The sequence below is a fragment of the Tenrec ecaudatus genome, chromosome 6, assembly GCF_050624435.1.
Source record: "Tenrec ecaudatus isolate mTenEca1 chromosome 6, mTenEca1.hap1, whole genome shotgun sequence".
NCBI classification, from domain to species: domain Eukaryota; kingdom Metazoa; phylum Chordata; class Mammalia; order Afrosoricida; family Tenrecidae; genus Tenrec; species Tenrec ecaudatus.
The window spans coordinates 171,817,179-171,838,935 of NC_134535.1; the positions used below are offsets into that span (position 1 = coordinate 171,817,179).

Consider the following 21,757-nt stretch of genomic DNA (forward strand, 5'->3'; position numbering starts at 1 on the left):
TTTGTGATCAGAATAATTAAAGTGGTGTGTACACATTAATGTATATAAAGTGGCGTGCATACATTAAATTAATTCTATGTACACATTAAAAAATACATGTCATTCTAATTCAGTGGTTCTCAACCTGTGGGTGGCGACCCCTTTGGGGGTCGAATGACCCTTTCACAGGGGTCGCCTAAGACCATCAGAAAACACAAATATGTCACTATATAATTACATCTTGTTTTGTGATTCATCACTAGGCTTTTATTCTGTTTAATTACGTTCAATTTGTAACCTTGAAAATACACCCTGCCTATCAGATCTTTTACATGATGATCCATCACAGTAGCAAAATGACAGTGATGTAGCACTGAAAATAATGTTATGGATGGGGAGCGGGGGGTCACCACCACCCGAGGAACTGTATGAAGGGGTCGCAGGATTAGGAAGGTGGAGACCCACGGGTCTAATCACTCTGCACATGCAGACGAGCTGGGTCAGAGTAGTAGAAGGTATGCCTGTATGTAAGATTAGGTGGCATCGTGGTTATGGTTGGGCTGCCAACGGCAAGGTCAGCCGTTGGAAAGCCCCAGCCGCTCCATGGGAGGAAGCCTGAGTTTTCTATTCCTGTGAAGAGTAGTCTCAGAAACTCGCCATGGCCCCTAGGGCGCCTCTGAGTTGGTATCAACCCAACGGGAGTGAGTGCAATGTAAGAGTAGGTGTTATGTTCTCAACACCCAAACACAAAGAGAGGTCTGATTGTAAGGATACTGTCAGTGTCCAACCCACTGGCGCAGAGTCCATTCTGACTCAGAGGGACCTTATAGGACAGCGTAGAATTGACCCGTAGGATCTATAAGGCTGCAGTCTTGATGGAAACAGGCGGTCTCCTCTTTCTCCCATGGAGCAGCGGGTGGGCTCAAACTGCAGACCTTTCTGTTACAACCGGGCAGTGAGCCCGCTGTGCCTTTAGGGCTTCTTTTTGCTAATAAGGGGCAACGGCAATTTGACTTGAGTCGTCAAAACAAGTCAGGTACTACCTGTATTTTATTATGATCAAATCTTCTGGTAGTCAATACAACCCCCGCCCCTGAAATTCTAGGTTGCTATTACAATTATATCGGGAGATCTTAAAATTCTTTATCTGGGGCTTCTAATTCGTTTCCCTGCCTTCCAGCAGTGTTTTATACTCCAATATTTTTCATTAAAAAAAGGTGGTTTTCTTTGAAGGATTACTGTAAGGAAAACATTAATTATGGGTAATGATGGTCTTTCTGTTTCCCAAAGGATTATAGAGAATTAGAGAGGCTACGTGGGCTGCTAATAACACAATGAACTTTCTGAATTTGACGCTGTATTTAAAAAGCAAGGTTATTCAGCGGGGCCGTGAGAGAATACTAGTCTAGAAGAGCTATCTGCCGTAGAAAGGGAACGTATTTTCTCCAGTGAGGGAGAGGGCAGCATCACACGCAGATTTAGTTTCCCTTCTAAAACAGAGCACCATGCTTCAACTGCTTCCCCAGGAGCACGGACTCCTCGGGGGGCTTTTCCGTGGCCCAATCTGTGGTGCGAAACAGTCCAGCACCAGCACTTCCAGAAGCTTGATGCTGTGCTAGGGAACAAGAAGTAAGCCCAGAGTTGTTAGCTGCCATGGAAACAGCTCCCACTCACGGTGAGCCCGCACAACGCAGGTGCCGAAACGCTGCCCGTTTCTGTGCCATGCGGATGATCGCTGTGGGTCAGCCTGTGGTGGCCTACACGGTTCCCTCTGCCCTAGGAGGCAGAGCGCCAAGCTTGTCTTTCTAGTCTGTCTTAGTCTGGGAGCTCCTCTGGAAATCGCCGCAACTTTGCAGGCACGTTCAACGGATGTCCAAGGGCACCAATCTCTTTACATGTGAACACACGAAGATTAGCTTCCTAAATGAGGGCACCCAAATGAACTCATCTTAAAACGTTCAGCACGCAGCGTGGTGTCTGGCATGCTGTAGGTGCATAAGCCACGCCTGTGGAATGAGTCAACCACTTTGACCTCGTTTGCTTCATTGTCCCCGAGTATCTGCCAGGTGTGCCACGCCCCTCCAGTTTGCTCTCACCTGGCCGCAATTCCTCCTTAGCAGAACTATCCTTACTGTCAATCACTTTTCTTTTGCAGGGAGAAGTCTAAAATTCTCTTTTTGAGTGGGCAAACTTTAGAAAAGTTTGCAGAACACACTGTACCTCCCAGACACCTCCAATCTGAGAATGCTCTGATCATGGACTGCGTGGCGTTTGCCAGGCTGTCTTAGTCATCTCCTCATACCTTAGCTGGCTTCCTCCCAGAAGAGCCAGTCAACTGTGCAGCCTGGGGGCTGACGGCAGACGTCCCATGGGCGACCTCAAAGTTGCATTATTTCCCTGCTAGTTTAAGAGTCTGATCTCAACTAATCACATCACTTGAGAGAGAGAGAGAGAGAGAGAGAGAGAGAGAGAGAGAGAGAGAGAGAGAGAGAGAGAGAGAGAGAGAGAGAGAGAGAGAGAGAGAGAGAACGAACCATGAAAAAGGAAGGGAAGAAAAAAGAATGATATAAATCTAAATGATTTTATTACATAAGCGATCCCTTCCTTTAGTTTTTAAATTTTTGTTTGGTGTTACTGCATTTCTATTTTATTTTACTGAGTTATAAGTGACACATTGCAGGATTCAATCGCTCAAGAACATACAATCCTCGCCACCATCAACTTTGGTACTTTTTCCTTCTGGCCCCATTGCTGTGGCCTCTTTTCGTCTTGGACGACACAAAATGACCAGCAAGCCCCACAGTGTGCTCTCTGCCACTGTGCAGATTTGCAGCTGTAGCCCCCCCACCCCTGCGGGGCATCCCCCACTCTGTTGGGAGGGCGGCAGTGGTGAGCTGCATCACAGATGCTGGGGTGAGGGGTGTCAATGAAAGCCCCACGGGCCAAAGGGAAACACTTGCTCTTTCATTTTGTGGCAGAATTCACAAGATCGCCAGAACAAGCAGCTGGCAGGCATTTCTAATGTGGTGCAAGTTCTTGGTCTTCAAGGCAACGGGGAGGAGTGATCGAAATACTCCAAGTCGCCCCGGCACGAGGGAGTGTTCTGGCAGGTTTCAGGGTCTCCATTCTGGCATTCGATTAGAAGCTTCTTCCTCTTCCTCTTCCTGCATGGTGGGTTGCCCTGAACCCGCGAATCTGTGTTTTCAGGCTGCCCAACTCGGCCTCTCCTGTGTGTCTGGTTTTAGCCCATCCTCTCAGAACTTTCTCTTGAACACCAGTGAAAATTCTTTTGGCGTTAATAGATAGGCCTTTTACAAAGTCCCGGGATTAAATCCCGGAAGGAAAAAGTCAGAGAGCAAGTTTTAAATCATTTTATTGGGGCCTCTTACAACATTCCATCCTTTGATTGTATCCAGCAAATTCTCTCTGTGTCCCTCTTTGACTGTATCCAGCATATTTGTACACACGTTGCCATCATCATTTTCTAAACATTTACTTTCTATTTGGGCCCTTAGTATCAGTTGCTCTTTCCCCCCTCCCTCTCCCACCTCCTACCCTCATGACCCCTTGATAAATTATTATTGTTTTCATATTTTACACTCACTGCTGTCTCCACCCACATTTCTGTTGCTCATCCTCCTGGCGTGGGGGCTGGTTAATATGCATTGATCATTGAGATCTGTTTCCCCTTCCTCCCCTCCTCCACCCACCTTCCCCCTACCCTCCTGGTATCGCCACTCCCATTTCTTTCTGTTCCTGAGGGGTTTATCTGGCCTGGATTTTGTGTGAGGTGAGCTCTTATCTGAAACAGTGCTCTGTTTAGCCAGAAGTGAAAGGTAGGACTGGGGTCATGGTGGTAGGGGGTGAGGAAGCCTCAAAGAACCAGAGGAATATTGTGTGTTTCATCAGAGTTATGCTGCACTCTGCTTGACTGATCCCTTCCTTGTGACCCTTCTGTGAGGGGATGTCCTATTGTCTACAGATGAGTTTTGGGTCTCTGCTCTGGCCCCTCTTGTTCTCAACAATATGGCTTTTTGTTTGTTTTAATTTGGGTCTTCTGGTGCCTGTTACCTGATTCTGTCGACACCTTGTGATCGCACAGGCCGGTGTGCTTCTTCCATGTGGACTTGTTGCTTCTCTGCTAGATGGCCACTGGTCTAACTTCAATCCTTTAAGACCCCTGGTGCTATATATTTTGATAGCTGGGCACCATCAGCTTTCTTCATCACATTTGCTTATGCACCCACTTTGCCTTCAGTGATCGTGCCGGGAGGGTGAGCATCACAGAATGCCACAGGGTTAGAACAAAGAGTTCTTGCATTGAGAAAGGGCTTGCTTGAGCAGAGGCCCAAAGCTCATCCACTTCCTCAATGTACTGCCGTATACATATATGTACATAGGCTAATACCTCTATTTTAGGGATTAATATATTTACATAAGTGCACACCTATGCTTATACCTCTATCCATAGCTTTGCTTCTTAGATCTTTCCTGTTTCCTGTTACCTCTCTCTTTCCTACCATTATTCACCCTTCTTCTGCAGATTAGTAATTCCTCTCCACTAGATTGCTATTGCTCCAACACTGCCGAATCTCTGTCCTCCTCGTTGTTGCTTTTAATTCCCTAGTTGTTCCCCTGTCTATGGCATTGTTGCCTCACTGCTCCATTCCCCCTCCTCCTCCTCCCCCCAGGTCCCTCTGGAACCTTTGTCTCGTTGCTTTCTTCTTGGGCTTGCTTCCTATGCCTTTCTTATATTGGCAGGCAAAACAAAAAGATTGAATAAAGAGAGAGAAAGAGAAAAAAGAAACTAGCAAAAAACAAAATAACAAACCCCAAACCAAAAAAAAAAAATCATACCTAATGCCAGGGCAACCGTATAGACAGCAGAATGAAGCAAGACTCAGTGCTGTGTCACCCTCACAATTGTTGCTGTGTTCGACCTCCTTTCCCCTGCTTTCTTCTTCCTCTTCGGAGCCATCCTCAGCTATGTCATTCTCGTCCCAAACAAAGCCACCTCCTCCTCGCACAACAGCAAGACCAACCCCAAGGAATCCTTTCTTTGGATTTCCCTCAGCCCCAGGAAAGGGTTGTGTTAGTCTGTGTAGACTAGAGAAACAAATCCATAGACACGCACGTGTGTATTAGAAGGAGGTTTATATAAAAGAGCAATTGAATATTCAGAAAACATTCCAGTCCAGATCAAGTCCATAAGTCCAATATTAGCCCATATCTCTGATACCAATCTATAAAGTCTTCTTCAGACTCACGCAACACATGCAATGACACTGAATGCAGGAAGATCACAGGCCAGTGGGTTGGAAGTGTTTTGGATTCAGTGGCATTGTAAGCATCTTGGCGCTGGCAGGGGTCTCCCTGTGACTCCCCAGCTCAGGGCACTAGCACAGTTTCATGTGTCTCGTCAGCTACAAAGTCTCCCATCTCCAAGGAGGAAAAATACAACAGTTCCCAGAGTTCTCAGGAGAAGGCCTTGCCCACACAGAGGTCTCATTGGCTATCTCCAGATTGACAGGCTAGACTCCAATTCTCTCGAGTTCCAAATTGACACCAGATTATGAGAAAAGTTATGGAAATGTCTCACAGAGTGTCTGGCTTCCATGACCTGATGTTATTTAACGTGAATTCAGTGACTGGTGGATCAATTAGATGACTGTAAGAGAAAACTCCAACTCATAGGGACCCTGGAAGGCAAAGTAGAAGTGGCCCACAGGGATTCTGAAGCACACTGTCTCATTTTGCTCCCAAGAAGCAACTCGTGGGTTCAAACTGCCCACCTTACAGTTAGCAGCCCAACGCTTTAACTCGTGTAACCATGGTCTCCTTGACTGTGTGAGAACATAAAAGCTAAATGATGACCTCTAATAATTCTTCCACCCAATGCAAATACTTACTGCTATGTCAGACTCTGGCCTGCAACCGCGGAACAAGAACAAAGCCCACTGATCACCATTTTTCCTTTAAGTCCCCTGTCCCTCTGCCCCACTGGGAAGATTCGGAACAAAAAAAAATTTTTTTTTCAAGTCTTCTCCAATTCTTAATGTGAGAGAAAAATGGATAGCTTTGGGGCTTTCTTTTCCCAAAAGGTGGAAGAATCGGTGGACAGCGCAGGTCAAGTATTGAATACCTTTATTTGGTTAAGAAAAGGGAAATGCCATAACTTTAGTGGTCATTTATGTTGTCAACCCTCAGCTGTGTAGGACTTACCTCCTTCCTCTGCCCTTTGAGCCCCCTGTGCCACCAAAGTCCTTCTGCCCCTACAGAGAGTCCGCTCCCACTCAGCACCGCTCTCAGCCATGTCTAGACAGAACTGGCGGGCTGAGCTCCTGGAGAAGCAGGGAGGTTTGCATTCGCCTCTTTTCCTCTGCCATGCTGCCCTTTCCCAAGCTCAGTCAAGAGCTTCCTGCAGATTTCTGAGAGAGTGAGAAGCGGATACTCTCGCCTCAGTCAGTATGTATGCAGACCAGTTGTGGACCAGGCACTGTACACAGGGTTGGAGATACAATAGTGAAGAAGACAGGCATGGTCTCTGTCCCCGTGGGACTTACATACTGATGGGGGTGAGGCAGACAATAAAACCCTATCAGAAAATATGGGTGCAATAGCAAAGCGCAGTGAAGGAATTAGATGGTGACCGGCTATCAGATAAAATAGCATCTGGGGTCTTAGAGGCTTGTTTCCAAACAAGCAGTTGTCTAAGTGAGATGTCAGCTAATTCTACACGGAAGAAGCACACCGAGGATTGTAAATCATATAACCTGAAACCGAAGGTGGGAACAGTATCAGAGCTTAAATTGTGAGATTCTGATTTGCAGAAGGCTAGGGATGACAGTGGAAGCCAAGATACATTTGTGAGATCGACACGGGAAATAAGCCACCAGTGATTTCCCTCTGTCCATAATGGAGGGATGGGGAGACACTGGGTGCCAAGCAGAGTGATGGAGAGATGACGATAGGAATCAAAAGGATACACCTGACTCGAACGGTTAAAACCTTGTCAGTCGACCCCCCTCTGATGCACGTTGAGCCTGATCTGATTTCCAACACGTTGGTTTCTTCCATGTTGGGATTTACCTCTGATGAATTTTTCCCATTGAGGGTAGCCCTCTTGAAGGGTTGTCATGTTTTTTGGTCTAAGAAACCCAGGACGGATAAACCTAGAGCGACAACAAGTGGACTCAGGGTGCCTGGAGGACACATGTGGGGAGGAGAGGAGTTCAAGAAGAAAACGATGTCTTGAAATGGATTGTGGTAGCAAATGGACGATTCTGCTCGATGTGCTTGAACTCAGGAATGTATGAGCTCCCGATAACAATTTTGAACAATACCAACACGGTCAAAAGGGAACCCCACCAGTTGTGGTACGGACTTGAAAGGAAACAGGCTGTTGATAGCAGGATTGCCACTGATGGGACAGCACGGAGGCGTGGAGAATGTGCTAGACAGGAATCAGGGAAGGCTTCCCTTCCTCCAGAGGAGACAGGTTGAGACCCAACGGATATGGGCACAGGAATTCCAGGTGGAGACAACAGCTGGGAGGATGGCTTGGCAGGAGGGAGATGAGCCCAGTGGTGGGGTGAGTGTGTGCCACAACAGGGTTAGATCCTACAAGACTGACATGTCATGGCAGGAGATGGGATCCTTGGTTGCCAGGTAAAATCGAGGACGCCCAGTTACATGCGAATTTCTGATAAACAATACATATGTTCCCACTATTATTTGGGACATGAAGATGTGTCATGGAAAAAATGGAAAGATCATGGATTTTTCCCATGAACGTTTTGCAGCTCCTTCGTACTGATACTAAATATTGCAGAGGCTATAACTTGAACTTGCTGCTGTAGGTAGTAGGAAGTCAAGAGATCAACTGACTCATTGCCTTGGGCAAATCTGCTGCACAAGACCTCTTTAAAGTGCTGGGAAACAAGGGTGTTGCTTTGAGGATGAAAGTACACCAGACCCGAGCCATGGCATTTTCAGGTGTCTCATATGCCTGTGAAAATTGGACACTGAATAAGAAAGACTAAGGAAGAATCAATGCCTTTGAATTATGATGCTGGAGAAGAATATTGAAAGGACCATGGCCTGCCAAAAGAACAAACAAATCCCATCTTTTCTGAACCTCTGGGATCCTTCCTTTCACATGGGGCTCCGGGTCATACGTACAGACCACCAAACCAGTTCTGGCAAGTTGATTAAAACTCATGGCCACCGGTGTATGTCTTGAGTCGAACTGTGCTCAATAGGGTGTTTGATGGCTGGTTGTCTGAAGTAGCTTGTCAGGCCTCTCGTCTAAGCCTCTGGGTGGACTTGACCCCCCCCCCCCACCTGTCTAATAGCCATCCAACATGTTAAGCATTTACACACAAGCCCACTGTTGTTGAACGAGTCCATTCCGTGGGCCTGTATTACAAAGTAGAACTGCTCATTGGGTTTCTGAGAAGGTAAAATTGTTTCGTAAGCAGAAAGCCTGGTCTTTCTATCCGAGAGCAGCGGGTGTGTTTGAACAGCGGACCTGGCAGTGAGCAACCCAACACTCAGCCCACTGTGCCACCAGGGTTCTCTTGCACACAACCCAACCCAACGCAACCCATTGCCCTCAAGTTGATTCTAACCCATCGGGTTTCCAGGAGTGCACAGTTTCACAGGCTTGTCTGTCTCCCAAGGAGCAGCTGGTAGGTTGAAGCACCGAGCTTGCTAGCAAGCTGCCCAGCACGTTAGGCACAGTGCCAGCTGGGCTCCTTTTTTGCATTGCCCAGAGATCATTTCTGACAGGAGGAAAATCCTGAGCCACAACCACCGACCCCTTCTGGGAGAGGCTGTTCTCTCTTAACGACCACCTTGGGAAACCCTTGCATACAGTTCCTCATGTGGTGGTGACCCCCAACCATAACATGTTTGTTGCTGCTTCATCACTGTCATTTTGCTACTATTATGAATCGGGCGATCCCCTGTGAAAGGTTCATTGTAAACACTTGGAAGTGAAAGGTTCACTTGGAAACACTTGAAATGTCACCACCTTGACACACCCGCTATCAAAGCCCCAGGGAGACGACACGTGTGGCATGACCAATGTGTAAGGTAGGGCCAAACGCGATTGTGCTAAAGTCATTTCTCATGGAGCACCCGCCCCCAGCCCGCTGAAAGATCTGAATGTCTAGAGGCTGCGTGAGCAGTTTAGCTTTCAGGTTGGGACTGTATGAGCCGGTGTGGTTAAGAAACGATGGGCCAGCAACGCACTGGCACCAACACAGTTGAGGTCTCAGGGATTCAACACGCACCCCCGGGACTGCCATGAGCCCTGAGCCTGCGCCGCTGGCTCTGTGGCTCCGGACAGTTGCTCAGCGCCTGTGTGGCTCTGCCCTGCCAGGCTCGCCCTTCTACGGAGTTTTACGTAGCCAGGCATCGCGTAACCACAGCAACCTCAAAAAGCAGAGGCCAAGGTTGTCAAATCGACGGATCCCTTTTACCAGGATCGGCGAGGTTCTTCGACGGGAATGAAGGCAAGATTTGTCTCAGCCCCGGGGAACCAAAAAGACCCAACCAAATCCTACTTGGCTTTCACCCTGGCAGGACCTGCTTTTCAGCCACAGGCCGCGAAGAGCATCAGCTCCGGGAGACGACGCCCCTTTCCAGCAGTGCGTTTATTTGGGGGAGAGACCAGCCTTTCACGTGTTTATCGGCACGTTTGAAACCCCAAGTTAAAACCGGAGGGCTTTGGCGCACCATCGGGCGGGCTCAGGGCTGCCTCTCTTTTCACACAGAACTGGCAGCAAACCAAAAGGCACGAGAGACGTGGGCGCTTAAGAGGCCTTTCCTGGTGCTCACAAGGGGCTTCAACACGTTCGTGGGAAGACGGGTTACAAGGCATTGGGATTTTCCCACAAAACTCTTTGAAGCCCTTCCTGTGTGTGTGTGTGTGTGTGTGTGTGTGTATAATCCCTCCACCCCCAAATTTTAAACATCTCGATAAACCCATTCACACATTTTGCTGGAGCCTCCATGTGCTGAGACACAGGCGAGCGATGAAAGGCAGACCGAGACAGAAAAGAGGGCTTCTTTGGGGGCAGAGTGGAAATGGACCAAAGGGAACCAGACGTGCCAAGGGGTTTGTAATCAGAGATCCTCTGAAAGGCGGTTGGAAGGAAGCTTGGGGAAGAAGGACCGGGCCTGCCTCCTTTCCTGGAGGCTTTCTGAAAGGAGCATTTCACAAAGCAGACATGCTGAAAAGGGGTCGCATACCCATTTGCATGAATTAGCAAAGCCGGGAGAGTGTCTGCAATGTCTTACTAGTGCTGACCTGAAATGGAGGTCCCCGACTTCCCCATGACATCAGTATGTACCCCGCGAGCAAAGTGACCTCCACGAACCTTTCCAGCCAGTGCGGAGAGATCGTCACCTCCAATGATCTGCATCTCATCCGTGGACTGGTCATTCTAAAACAAGAAGAAGAAAGAAAGGAAAACAGAGGATGAAGATTTTTTTTTTTTTTACTGTGCAGGAAAATCTTTAGAGCTTTTGCCCGTCTGCCCAGTGAGTGGCTTGACTGAGCCTTGCAAATATAGCACAAATAGCCAAGGCAGATCCACGGTTGCCTAGGGTTACCGGGAAGCAGGCTTTCTAATGAATCGCTGTGGGGGTTGGGAGGTGGTGTGTGGAGGAAGAGCGAGAATGCGCCTGGAGGGGAAAATAAGGCAAAGCAAGTTACTTTTGCAGCCAAGGCCTCTGGAAGATGGCTGAGCCTATCCTGAAGCAGATGGATTGGGAGAAGATGCTCAGTCACACTCCTGGATCGCACTAGAGTCTCGGACGGCCAGGAGCAAACCAAAGACTGATCAACTCTGCCAACAGGCCCTTGGGCGGGGAGCAATGTGATCCAGAAGATTCTGGCTCCCAGAGAGACCAGAGGCCCTCTGTGGTCCAGTCTCTCACTGGATGGAGGCGGCAAATACAACAAGCCAGCGAGCAGGGGTGTCTGCAGCCCTCTGCCCCTGGCCAGGCCTCGGGAGCTCTCTGCAGCTCCAGGACTAGGAGGCCTCGAAGCAGTTACAATTATTGCCTCTCAAATCCCTTTAGAAGTGAGGCTTATCAAGCTCACAATGCTTCCATGGTGTTCATTTTTCCCGCCCTAATTAAACTTCACCCCAAACAAAGATACCCCAGACGGTTACATTGTGAGCATCACCACAGGATAACCTGGAGGCAGAACAGGAAACAGAGGCGGGCAGTGTGCTTTTTAGGTGCTTTCGAGCCTCCCTGCCGACCGGAGGGCAATTGAAGACAAGGTCTGGAACAAAGCTCGACGATCACTTAACTTGACAGTGAGACTAAGTACCAACGTGAGGGGCGGGAAGGCCATCAAGGCATCCTATGTGGTACCCACCGAGCCAAGAAAGGGCCTGGGTGGCTTTGCCTGCTCAGCACCTTCCTCCCTGACTGTGGCCAGGTGGGGAGTACACTGCCCATGGCTCAGGTGGAGTCAGACCTCACCCCTGTAAGCCAGCTGGGTCTCCGGGAATATGCTGCCTACCAGGGATTACTGGCTGCAGAGTCAGTGCTGACTCACAGCGAAGACGCTGCCTGTGTCAGTAGGATTGTGCCCCGCAGGATTTTCAATGGCTGCTTTTTCAGAAGGAAATTGCCCGGGGCCACTGGGTAGACTCAACCTTCCAACTTTCTGATTGGGCGCTGAGCACCTTCAACACCCTGCAGCTCCAGCTATTTAAGTGAAGGCATTTCTTTAGGGAGGATCTTGGGTTGTTTGAATCAGATTCTGAAGGTTGAGACACAGAGAGATTTTATATCTAGACATAACACTTTATTTCTAGACTTTGTCATGGACCTGCTCATAGGGAAAAGAAAAAAACCCAACAGGCCCATGACAGTCCACAGCAGTGACACATCTTTTGTCTTTGTTCTGTTAGGGAGCTAGAGCGGGGACCAGGTGTGTCTACTGAGCATGTTCCAAATTCAGGTCTTTCCCCCTCTCCCCGCAGCTAGGGGGCAGCACATCTGGATTGGTCCAATCGAGGCCAGGTGTTCTTAATTCAGCCAATGGGGTCAACCACTACTGTTGCCCACACCCCCAGCAGAAGGCCCCCAAAAGGCAGAACTGGTCTGGTCTTGGCCTCAGGTCGGCATGTGGGGGTGCAGTGCCCTGGGGGGGCTTGTGTTCAGTTACTGTAACGCCTGAAACTCCTACCCTTTATAAAAACCCACTCGAATCACAAACTAGGCTTCGGCGTGAATTCTTTCTCGTGGGAAGCCAAGAATGAGGACTCTAGCCGTGCGGTCCACTTCTGCAGAGCATTCATCCCCACCATGGGCGGAGAGGACATAGGGGAAGCAGAGGCAGCAAGTAGCTTGCATTGCTTAAGTCCTTTTGTCTTGAATGGTGCCCACTAATTGAGATACAGCTCATCATTTCCTACAGGAACTGATTTTGAAAGGAGAAGAAGCAGACACCATTCAGAATTCACTGCCTTTTTTTTTTTAACTGCACCATCACATACACACACATCAAAAGTGGGTTAGGACCTGGAAAAATGTCAGAAAACATTTCCTCTGTCCCTTCTAGAAGTATGGAGACATAGATGTTAACACAGGGAATTTCTGGACACTAGGGTCCGTTATATTGTTCATAGCAGCAGGAAACAATGTCAACACCCCGAGAGGACTAAGGTGTGTAGACCTAGACACAACCACTAAACCAGTAAGTTTATGGTAACCAATGAGATTTGTACTCTGACAGGTCAGAGTTAACTTTCAGGATATCTCAACACTTATCAATCCCATTTTACAGTTTAAAAACACAAAACAGCAAGGTTAACTAATGGGCTTGAAATCACACAATTAATTCCTTGCATATCTTATTTAAGAAGGCCTTACTTATCCCAAAGGACCTCTGGTAGCCGTGGGTAAGCGTTGGATTGCTAACCACAAGGTTGCTGGTTCAAACCCATCTGTGACTCTGCGGGAGAAAGATGAGGCTGTCTGTTCCTGTAAAGATTTACAGCCTCACACTTGAAGGCAAACAAGCGGCCATCTAGCTCAGAAGCAACAAAGCCCACAGAGAAGAAGCACACAGCCTAAGTGAATACAAGGTGTTGAAAGGACCATGTAGTAGACACCAAGGAAAGAAAAAGAATCATTGTGTGATCATCTTCCTCACATAATCGCTAAAGACGAAAGTGTGCATAAGGAAGTGTGGTAAAGAAGGCTGATGGTGCCCAGCTACTGAGAGATGTAGCGTCTGGGGACTTAAAGGCTTGAAAGCAAACAAGCGGCCATCTAGCCCAGAAGCAACAAAGCCCACACGGAAGCAGCACACCAACATAGGTAATTGTGAAGGGCAGAGGAGACCAGGTCTCAAACAACAAAGGAGGGGTGGTGGTGAGAATCACATCACCGTGAATGAGGGGGAGTGTGTGATGGGGACCCAATGTCCATCTGTAGACAGCTAGACATCCCTTCCAGGGGGGTAGTGGGGAGGAGATGGGTCACTCAGGGTTCAGTGTAGCAACAATGAAACTCAAAACCTTCCTCTAGTTCCTGAACGCTTCCTCCCCTCCCAATCATCATGACCCCAATTCTACCTTACGGACCTGGTTATACCAGAGGATGTACAGCGGTGCAGTGGGGATCTGGAGGCACAGGGAATCTAGGACAGACGAACCCCTCAACACCCGCGGCAGGAGTGGCGACACCAGGATGGAAGGGGGTGTAGAAAGGGAGAACCGATCTCGGAGATCTATGTGTAACCTCCTCTCTGGGAGATGGGCAATGGGGAGGTGGGTGAGGGGAGACGCCGGGGAGTGTAAGATAAGATATAATAACTGGTGGTTCCAATCCACCAGTGGCTCTTCAGAGGAAAGAGGCGTCCATGGCCTCCATAAAGATTCCTCCCTTGGAAGCTGTGTGGGGTGGGTTTGGTTGGTGGTTTTAAGTATAGGGTCAAGTGTCCCAGAATCGTTTTTTTAAATTGTCTCATTTCCCCCTACTGGTTCGCCAGCAGTCCGGTGCTTGTCCACCCCCAGGGACTCCGTGGTATTCATGGTAGGTAGGCATTAGTCATTTCGGGCCCCTCCTCAGTCCTCCTGGTAAACTGGAGTCTAGAGCCTCCCTGGCTGAAGGACTCCAGAGAATAAACCTTTGTCTCCCGCTGAGGGGAGGAAAGGAAACGAGTGTTCCAGCTTCTCCAATGATAGGTTCTTAACTGGCCCTGCTGTTTTTGCCCGGTTCCTGCTGTACTCCACCTTCTAAGAACCGGTGAATCGCATGTCTGGGCCTTTGAGGAATTCTCTGGCAGGCCTCCAGTGCCTGTCCTTGGCTTCTCCTTCTGTAGCCTCTAGATGCTCGCTCGCTGGGTTTTGCCGAGTCACTGCGCCTCCCTCACCACATTCCTTCTAAAAACGGTGGACATCCCTTGTCCCGGGCCCATTTTATCTTCTACCTGGTTTATTTCTGTATTCTCGTTTCAGCGGCGTTTTAGGAGGGTATGCCATTCATTGTCTGTGTTCAACCTACGGTGGCTCACAGTGGTATTTTTATAATGCTAGACCATCCTATTTCCTAAGATTGGGCCATTACGATTTTTCAACCATTAGGATTGGTCCAATGCCATTGGACCATTGGTATTTTAAAACACAATTGGTTTTGATTGGATGGGATTTTACATGGGCTGCCCCCTTATGTTCATAAGAGAGATGGGTCTACTAATGGTCTTTGACCATCTTTGTGGATTTTAAAGGTGAAATCAGAGCTGCTTTGTAAAGTGAGTTAGGAGATTATTCAACTTGTCCTCTGTACTCTAGAAGAGTTTACACGTGGGTTGAGTTCTCCTTGTCTATGATTCAGTGGAAATAGAATAACAACAACAAAAAAGGAAAACTGAAACTCATCTCAGGACCGACTGGACCTGCTCGTTAGGGTTTCTAAAACTGTAGCTGTTTATGGGAGCAGAAAGCCTCACCTTTCTCCCACAGAAGTGGGACAGCTATCAGATGAGGAACGGTTCAGGGGAGGACACTGAGGCATTAAGAATGTAAATAACCTGTCCCAAGAGGCCTTGCTCAGGAGTGAAGGAACTAGTGCAATCTCAGACTGCTTGATGACATATTAGTCAGGGGTGCCCCTCTCCACCCCCTGAAGCACAAGGCCCATTGTAGGAGGTAACATGATTGCGGGGTGGTGGGAGGGGGTGTTCCTGCTTGTCCTGGGAACATACAGATGATGCAGAGAATTAACATATTAGTAGACACGCAGAGAGAGGCCTCGTGGATTTATTCATATGGTAAAGTATATCTTTGACATTCAGTCCAGGTCATCTTTGTAAGAAAACTTCGGAAAGTGATTCGTTTACATAAGCTGGTCTCCAGGTACTGAACAGAGCACGGCGGGACAGCTCAGCAGGCATGGCGGTTCCCCCCACGGAGAATTTGGATGGCTTAGTAAACTGTAAGCAAGGAAGAATAAATATTCTGAATATCCTGTCCTTTTGAGGAACCAGAGAAGGAAAAGCAAAGACACCAAGCAAAGGCCCCACTCCTGGCCGTTTCTTTGCAAAGTGGGCGCGGCTTAAACTCTGTCCATGTTCTCAGCCTCTGCAGGTGGCTACACCTTGCTCTTTCCATCTGGATCCTTCCTGTTATCCCCTTGTGTTCAGAAACCTTTTTAGTAAGTAATCTTACCACAATGGGAAGGGGTACAAAGCAACTGTGGTAGTTACATCATCTGTCAACTTGCAAAGGGGTGGAGTCTAGCCTGTCAATCAGGTCACAGCTTGATGAGCATATTTGGAGGCACAAAGGAGAGAAATAGCTCACTGGAGGCAGGACACAGGCTCTCTGCTTCGTCTTCCTGAGGACAAGACACATGGAGCTATGATAGAGCCTGGAGCTGGAGGAGCCTCATGGAATGCCACGCCAGTGCTGAGATACTCACACTGCCACTGGATCCACAAGACCTTCCACCAACTAGTCTGTGATCTTCCTGCATTTGGTGTCATTACATGTGTTGCATGAGTCTGAAGAGGAATTTATAGATTGGTATTGGACATATGAGGTAATATCGGACTTATGGACTTGATCAGGATTGGTCTGGGATGTTTACTCAATATTCAATTGCTCTTGTATATAAAGCTCATTCTTATACATATGTGAATGTCTATGAATTTGTTTCTCTAGTCTACCTGGACTAATACAGCACCCCACCCCACCCCCACCCTAACTCAGCAGGAGAAGTTATAATGATTGGGCTGGTGAGTTTCTTGATTAAAATGGTGCCAACTACTCAAAAAAGATTGCATTAAAATCCGAACATTTGATACCGAGCCAGATACAGGAACAATCTAACAAAATCTCAAAATTTTCCCCCAGTCCTGTAGAATTCCCCAATCAGTGAAAGAGGTCGGGCTAGTGCCCCGGTTCCAGTTGCCATGAGGCTAATGTCAGAGGAGAATGGTGGTCTGTAAGACGTTTCAATGGCAGACTTTATTTGCAAGTAACTCCCCAGGCCTTTTTCCTGCAGTGTCACAGGGTAGACTTGAACCTCCAACCTTTTTGTTCACAGTGGAGAATTTAAACCCCTTGCACCACCCAGAGACCAGTCATATAGGACCTGCTCTTCATTGTATCCCTTAGCACTTCCAGATGCCTGGGGTCAAAGAAGAGGGCCAAAGGCAGAAAGAACCAGAACGGCCCTTTCCCTTGCTACAAACCAGATTAGCTGCACTGACATCTGCTGGATTTATTTCACCCAAAGTATGATACAGATTCGGGAGAAGACGAGGCAGTCTGCGACTAGAGACTCTCAGTGTCGGGAACCCACAGTGGCAGTTATTCTCTGTCTTGTAAGGGTCCGAATCCAGGGCAGTGAGGGTTTTCCCTGCCACCCCCTACTTTTTATTTATTTATTTTATTAAAAGATCATTTTATTGGGGGCTCTTACAGCTTTTATAACAATCCATACATCATTTGTATCAAGCATATTTGTACATATGTTGCCGTCATCATTTTCTAAACATTTACTTTCTTTTTTTGTTTTATGTTTCATTAAAAAAATCATTTTATTGGGGGCTCATACAACTCTTATCACAATCCATACATCCATCCATTGTGCCAAGCACATTTGTTGCCATCATAATTCTCAAAATATTTGCTTGCTTGAGCCCTTGGTATCACTTCCTCATTTTCTACTCCCCACCTTCCTGACAAACCCCTGATAATTTATAAATTATTATTATTTTGTCATATCTTATACTGTCTAATGTCTCCCTTTACCTACTTTTCTGTTGTCTACCCCCCAGAGAAGAGGTTATATATAGATCCTTGCAATCAGTTCCCTGTTTTCACCAGACCTTCCCTCCACCCTCCCGGTATCGCCATTCTCACCACTGGTCCTGAAGGGATCATCCACCCTGGATTACCTATGTTTCCAGTTCCTATCTGTACCAGTGTACATCCTCTGGTCTAACCAGATTTGTATCATAATTGGCATCATGATAGTGCGGGTAGGGGGCAGAGGAAGCATTTAGGGACTAGAGGAAAGTTGTCCGTTTCATCATTGCTACACTGCACCCTGACTGGCTCATCTTCTCCCCGCGACCCTTCTGTAAGGGATGTCCAATTGTCTACAGATGGGTCTTGGGTCCCAAATCTGCACTCCCCCTCATTTACAATGATTTTATTTTTTGTTCTTTCATGCCTGATACATGATCCCTTCGACACCTCATGATCACACAGGCTGGTGTGCGTCTTCTATGTGGGCTTTGTTGCTTCTCAGCTAGATGGCCACTTGTTTACCTTCAAGCCTTTAAGACCCCAGATGCTATACCTTTTGATAGCTGGACACCATCAGCTTTCTTCAACACATTTGCTTATGCACCCATTTGTCTTCAGTGATTGTATTAGAAAGGTGAACACACAATGGCAGTGAGTTTTGATATAGATTGAAGAAAAAAAAATCAACTACCCTCCCCCCCCCCAATTAAATGATCAAGTTCCTGTATTTCCGTCTCTTGTAATGGCTCTAAGTTCTTTTTAACTTCGTGTTCACTTAAACAGCACCCTGGTGGTGTGGTAGCTAAGAGTTGGGTTGCTAACGTCGAGGTCAGCAGTTCCAAACCACCAGCTGCTTCTCAGGAGAAAGACAGGACTTTCCAGTAAGGAGTTAGAGCCTCAGAAACTCATAGGGGGCAATTCTACCCTGTCCTATAAGGTCCCCACCTGACAGCAGTGAGTGAGTGAGTGAGTGCATTTAAATAACTATGGCCTCTAAGCTTGTTTCTGTTTGGGAATATATTTTTACCTTTGTGGGGTGAGTTGTGGGAAAGGAGAATATAAAGACTGGGTGAACAGGCTCTGTGGAATCCCAGGACTGTGGGACCAAGTTGCATGGTTCATATCTGTGGTAGTTAACACAACCTGGTGTCAATTTGAAGATTAAGAGTATAGGGGTAGAGTGAGGGCGTGGCCTTATCCTGAGAGTTCTGGGAACTCCTGTATTTCTTTCTTGAAGGTGGGGGACACACACTCACTCTCTCTGCTCATTCCCTTGGATTATCTCTACTGACAAGGCTGACTCCCTGAGAGACATCCCTGAGGAGAAGCTACATAGACCTACTGTGATAACAGCCCTGGGTGCTGGAGAAGTCATGTGGAGACCCCTGCCAGCACTGAGATACTTACAACGCCACTGGATCCACAAGACTTCCCACCCACTGTGATCTTCCTGCATTCAGCATCATTGCATGTGTTCCGTGAGTCTGAGGAGGACTTTATAGATTGGTTTCAGACATGTGGGCTAATATCGGACTTCTGGACTGGACTGGGATGTTTTCTCAACAGTCAACTGCTCTTGTACATAAACCCCTTTCTTATACACATGTGTGTGTCCATGAATTTGTTTCTCCAGTCTATCCAGAGTAACACACACTTTGAGGACTAAGATGCACCTGATGCCTGCCTTGGTGTTTTCAGTGGCTTCGTGTGCATGTTGAAAGGTGGGCAATGAAAAGGAAAGCAGAAGAATCGATGCATTCAAATCATGTGGGAGAACAATAGTGAGCACACACCGGACTGCCAAAAGAATGGGCAAGCCAGAACAACTGGGATATTCCTCAGGCAGGAGGACCTGGCCTCACTCACTCTGCACATGTCACTGGGAATGGTCAGCTGCTAGGGAAAGACATCCTGCTCGCTCAAGGGGAGGGTTCACTAAAACAAAGGGGACCCTTCATGAGATGGCAGGACACAACAGCCGCAAGAGTGGCCTTACAGAAGCAAAGACCAGCAAGGTGGTGCAGGCCCGGGTGCCCACAAGTGGGAGAAAGCTGGATGGCAACTAACAACAACAACAAAGTCTCCCCACCGTTTACCTTTCATCCTAAGAAACTTGCCTAACGAACATCTGTGAGTGATCCTCTGCCGGTCCACTCAGTACATTATGAATACATGTGTGCTGTGGGCTTTCTGATTAGCCTTGAAATGTCCATTGGCATGTGGGGAAGAAGGACAGATGTCCTTCCATTGCCATCGGAGTGCACTCTGAATTGTGCTTGGAGGCTTGGTTAAAATCAAACTCATCGTGGCTTCTCAGTGACTCCCATCCTCAGCGCCCATCGTCAGTGGAGCCCTTAAATGGGGATTGCTTCTTTCATTCCCATGTATTGCCTTTGCCCATTTTTTCCCAATAGAAGCCACCTAAAGATCATGCTCAGACTCATGTTTACATGAATTAGCCCTAGGCAGGTCCTTGTTGGTAATTCTATAGAACCACTTAGTAGTCAGTAGAGTGAGGCGCCATGGTAGCCTAGTGGTTATGCATTGGGCTGTTCACCCCTAGGGTCAGCACTTCAACATCACCAGTCGCTCCATAGGAGATAATAAGGCTTTCTTGGGAAGCGTTATGGTTTCGAAACCCACAAGGGCAGTTCTACCCTGCCCTATAATGTTACTATAAGCAGGAATCAACTCGAAGGCAGTGAGTATTGGTTTTGGTTTGAGAGCAAGGAGTGAATCTTGTTGAAACTGCTTTACTAGGTGGTGGTAGAAGATCTGAAATGTCTAGGTTCCTGATATACTTCCAGGCTCCCCTGCAGTCTTACCTTGGAGACCATCAGGTACTCTAATTTGAACACATTTGTACCACTTATTAACACCATGTGTTAGTCTGGGTGGACTAGAGAAACAAATTCAGACACTCATATGCACAGAAGGAAAAGCTTTGTAAACAAGAGCAATTGGATATTGAGAAAACACCCCAGCCCAGTCCAGATCAAGTCCAATATTAGCCCATATGCCCGATACCAATCTATAAATTTCTCTTCAGACTCACGAAATACATGCAATGATGCCAAACGCAGAAGGATCACAGGCCGGTGAGTTGGAAGTCTTGTGGATACAGTGGTGTTGTAAGCATCTCAGTGCTGGTAGGGTTCTCTACATGGCTTCTCCGGCTCCAGAAGTCTGGTTGCATCAGGGTAGGTCCATGTGGCTTCTCCAGTTCCCAGGGCTTGGCACCAGCCATGTGTCTTGTCCCAGGGAGTCAGCATAGAGAAGGAAGTGTCTCCTGCCTCCAAGGAGGAAATTACAGGAGTCCCCAGAATTCTCAGGGGAAGGCCATGCCCACAGAGGCCTCATTGGCTATAATCGGATTGACAGACTAGACTCCACCCCTTCACTCTTAATCCTCTCCAGTCCCAAATTGACACCAGATGATGTAACTACCACACCCCACCACTTGCTTGTCAGCTTGTCATATGCTGGGGGCTTGTGTGTTTCCATGGCGTTGAAAGTGATGTCACTGGTATTTCAAATACAAGTCATCCTAGGTCAAAATATTTCAGCAATGCTCCCAGATGAAGACAGATCAAGAAGAAAGAACGGGTGATCTACTTACAAAAATTAGTCAACCAAACCCCTATGGATCACAATAGAATCGTATCCAATACGGTGCTGAAGACAAGCTTTCTAGGTCGGAAGGCTCAGCACAAGGAGCTCAGCAATGAACTCAAACACACTCGTGACCCTGGAGACGGCGCAGGCTGCAGGACCAGGGACCTCTTAGTTCTGTTGTGCATGCGTAGCTGTCTCACGACAATGAACAAGCTCATGAACAAAAAGGTTCCCAATGACGTGGGATGCATATCAATGGGATGATATTCGGCAGCAGGGCCATGGAGCCCCGCGGTGCACAGCCTGCCACTTCATTCGTCCACGTCTTCACTCATGGTAGGTCATGCCATTTCAGGTTTGTGGAATGACCAGCTCGCTACCTTTCTTCACCAGGTGAACTCTTTTTTGTTTAATGTTAAATTTTAGTTTTATTTATTTTTAAATTGTTCATAAATCATTTTCTTGGGGGCGCTTACAGCTCTGATAACATTCCCTACATCATTCGTAGCAAACACATTTGTACATATGTTGCTCTCATCCTTTCCTAAAGATTTTCTTTCTACTTGAGTCCTTGGTTTCAGCTCTTTTCCCTTCCCTCCCCCACCCTGCACCGTCGTGAACCCTTGATAAATTATTATTTTACACCATCTGCTGTCTCCCGTCACAAGGTGACCTCTTTTTTTCTAGACTGGGGCTCAGACATCATCTCATCCAGGAAGCTTTCCTAGCTTATAAGCTTCTGTGCACACCTGCATGTGAACCACCTGGGCGTTGACAATCTGACTGGAATTTTCTGGGATGATGAGAACTGCTGCTGGAATGAAAACTACTGTGCAGCCGCCTATTTTCTTCACTCTTGCATCCCCAGA

At 47.6% G+C, this 21,757-nt stretch overlaps 1 protein-coding gene across 8 annotated transcripts in view; it reads right to left on the minus strand.

The window, feature by feature from the left end:
• Positions 1–21,757, minus strand: part of PRTFDC1 (phosphoribosyl transferase domain containing 1) — a 118,264-nt gene that overhangs the window by 17,202 nt on the left and 79,305 nt on the right. For all 8 annotated transcript variants that reach the window (XM_075552517.1, XM_075552522.1, XM_075552518.1 and 5 more), the window contains exon 4: positions 10,365–10,430. In XM_075552517.1, the coding sequence (XP_075408632.1) occupies positions 10,365–10,430 (66 nt within the window). The remainder of the gene's footprint in view (positions 1–10,364; positions 10,431–21,757) is intronic.